Source organism: Cynara cardunculus (assembly GCF_001531365.2).
Source record: "Cynara cardunculus var. scolymus isolate 2C chromosome LG 5, CcrdV1, whole genome shotgun sequence".
In the NCBI taxonomy this organism is placed as follows: domain Eukaryota; kingdom Viridiplantae; phylum Streptophyta; class Magnoliopsida; order Asterales; family Asteraceae; genus Cynara; species Cynara cardunculus.
Window position 1 is genome coordinate 10078286 of NC_037532.1, and position 1287 is coordinate 10079572.

The window sequence follows — 1287 nt, forward strand, 5'->3', positions numbered from 1 at the left end:
AATGATAAAAGAAGCAAGATTAAATAAGAGAGAAAGTAATATTTTAATTGAGATTAGATCGGAAGAGATTGTGATTAAAGATAGTCTTAAATTTAAACATGGAGGGGTATTTTTGACCATCTATTTTTCCTTTTTTTTCACACAGAAAACATTTGATTCTTCCTTCTTCCTCCGATGAACATCACCTTCTTCCTCCAATAGATCGTGATCACGTTTGGTGATTGAATGTCTCTATTGATGCAGTCTTTCTTCTTTGATTGAGCATCTCCAATTGATAACCCTTATGTTGATTTCAACAGCAATTACCATTGATTATACCTAATTTTTGCACGGAACTTCTCTACTTTAATACAAGTAAGAAAATCTAGGGTTGATAAGAATTTCTACTTTAACTTTTAATTTTCTTGCCTTCTTTATAAGATAGGTGATAAGAAATTCTGCTTTGATCTAGGGTTTAGGACATTTTAATTTCAGGTTTAAATGCCTGATGAAGATGAAGATGAAGATGATCAGCAAATTATCTCGAATGATGCTTTCAACAATGCACAAGGTAATCAAGATCATTACTTTATTTCAAATTACTTTCAACTACGTTCAATTACCTTTGCTTACATTCAAACACCTTCTAATTTCAATCCCACCTCAAGTTCGATGCAGTGGGAGAGGGTGTTTGGTTTGTGGAGGCATCTGCAAATTGTACCCTTAAATCTGCTGCTTACTTTGAGGATGTCACCTCCATTCCATTCGATAAGCTACTTCCTCATAATCCTCCTCAAACTCAAGGCATTGATCCTCTTGTTCTAATGTTTGTGACAAAACTGGAGTAATTTGGTGTATATATATATATATATATATATGCATGCAACGGCACTTTGGTTAATGAAAGTAATTTGGTACATTATATGCATGCAACTGCACTTTGCTTAATGAAAGTAATTTGGTACATATATGCATGCAGGTGACAGAATTTGAAGGTGATGGATTTGTAATGGGACTTGCATTCTGCCATACCATATATATATACCACTACTAGAAAACCAAATATCAGCGAGCGAAAAAGCGAGGGATCAGCGAGGGAAATGCCAAAAACTCAATCCCTCGTTGATCCCTCGCAGATCAGCGAGGGATCAGCGAGGGAATTGACAAAAACTTTTTCCCTCACTGATCTCTCGCTGATCTGCGAGAGATCAGGGAGGGAATCTGATTTTCGCAATTTTTTTTATTTTTTAACTATTAATTTAATTACTTATTAACTTTTAATTATTGATTATTAAATTTTCAGTTATT

The 1287-nt window shown here is 34.3% G+C and overlaps 1 protein-coding gene across 1 annotated transcript in view; it reads left to right on the forward strand.

Annotated features, from left to right (window-relative positions):
* Positions 1-480: 480 nt before the first annotated feature.
* The window catches only part of LOC112512796 (acyl transferase 4-like), a 12378-nt gene continuing 11571 nt past the window's right edge, over positions 481-1287 (forward strand). The window contains exons 1-3 of the mRNA XM_025118938.1: positions 481-550; positions 658-809; positions 959-1011. Of these exons, the coding sequence (XP_024974706.1) occupies positions 481-550; positions 658-809; positions 959-1011 (275 nt within the window). The remainder of the gene's footprint in view (positions 551-657; positions 810-958; positions 1012-1287) is intronic.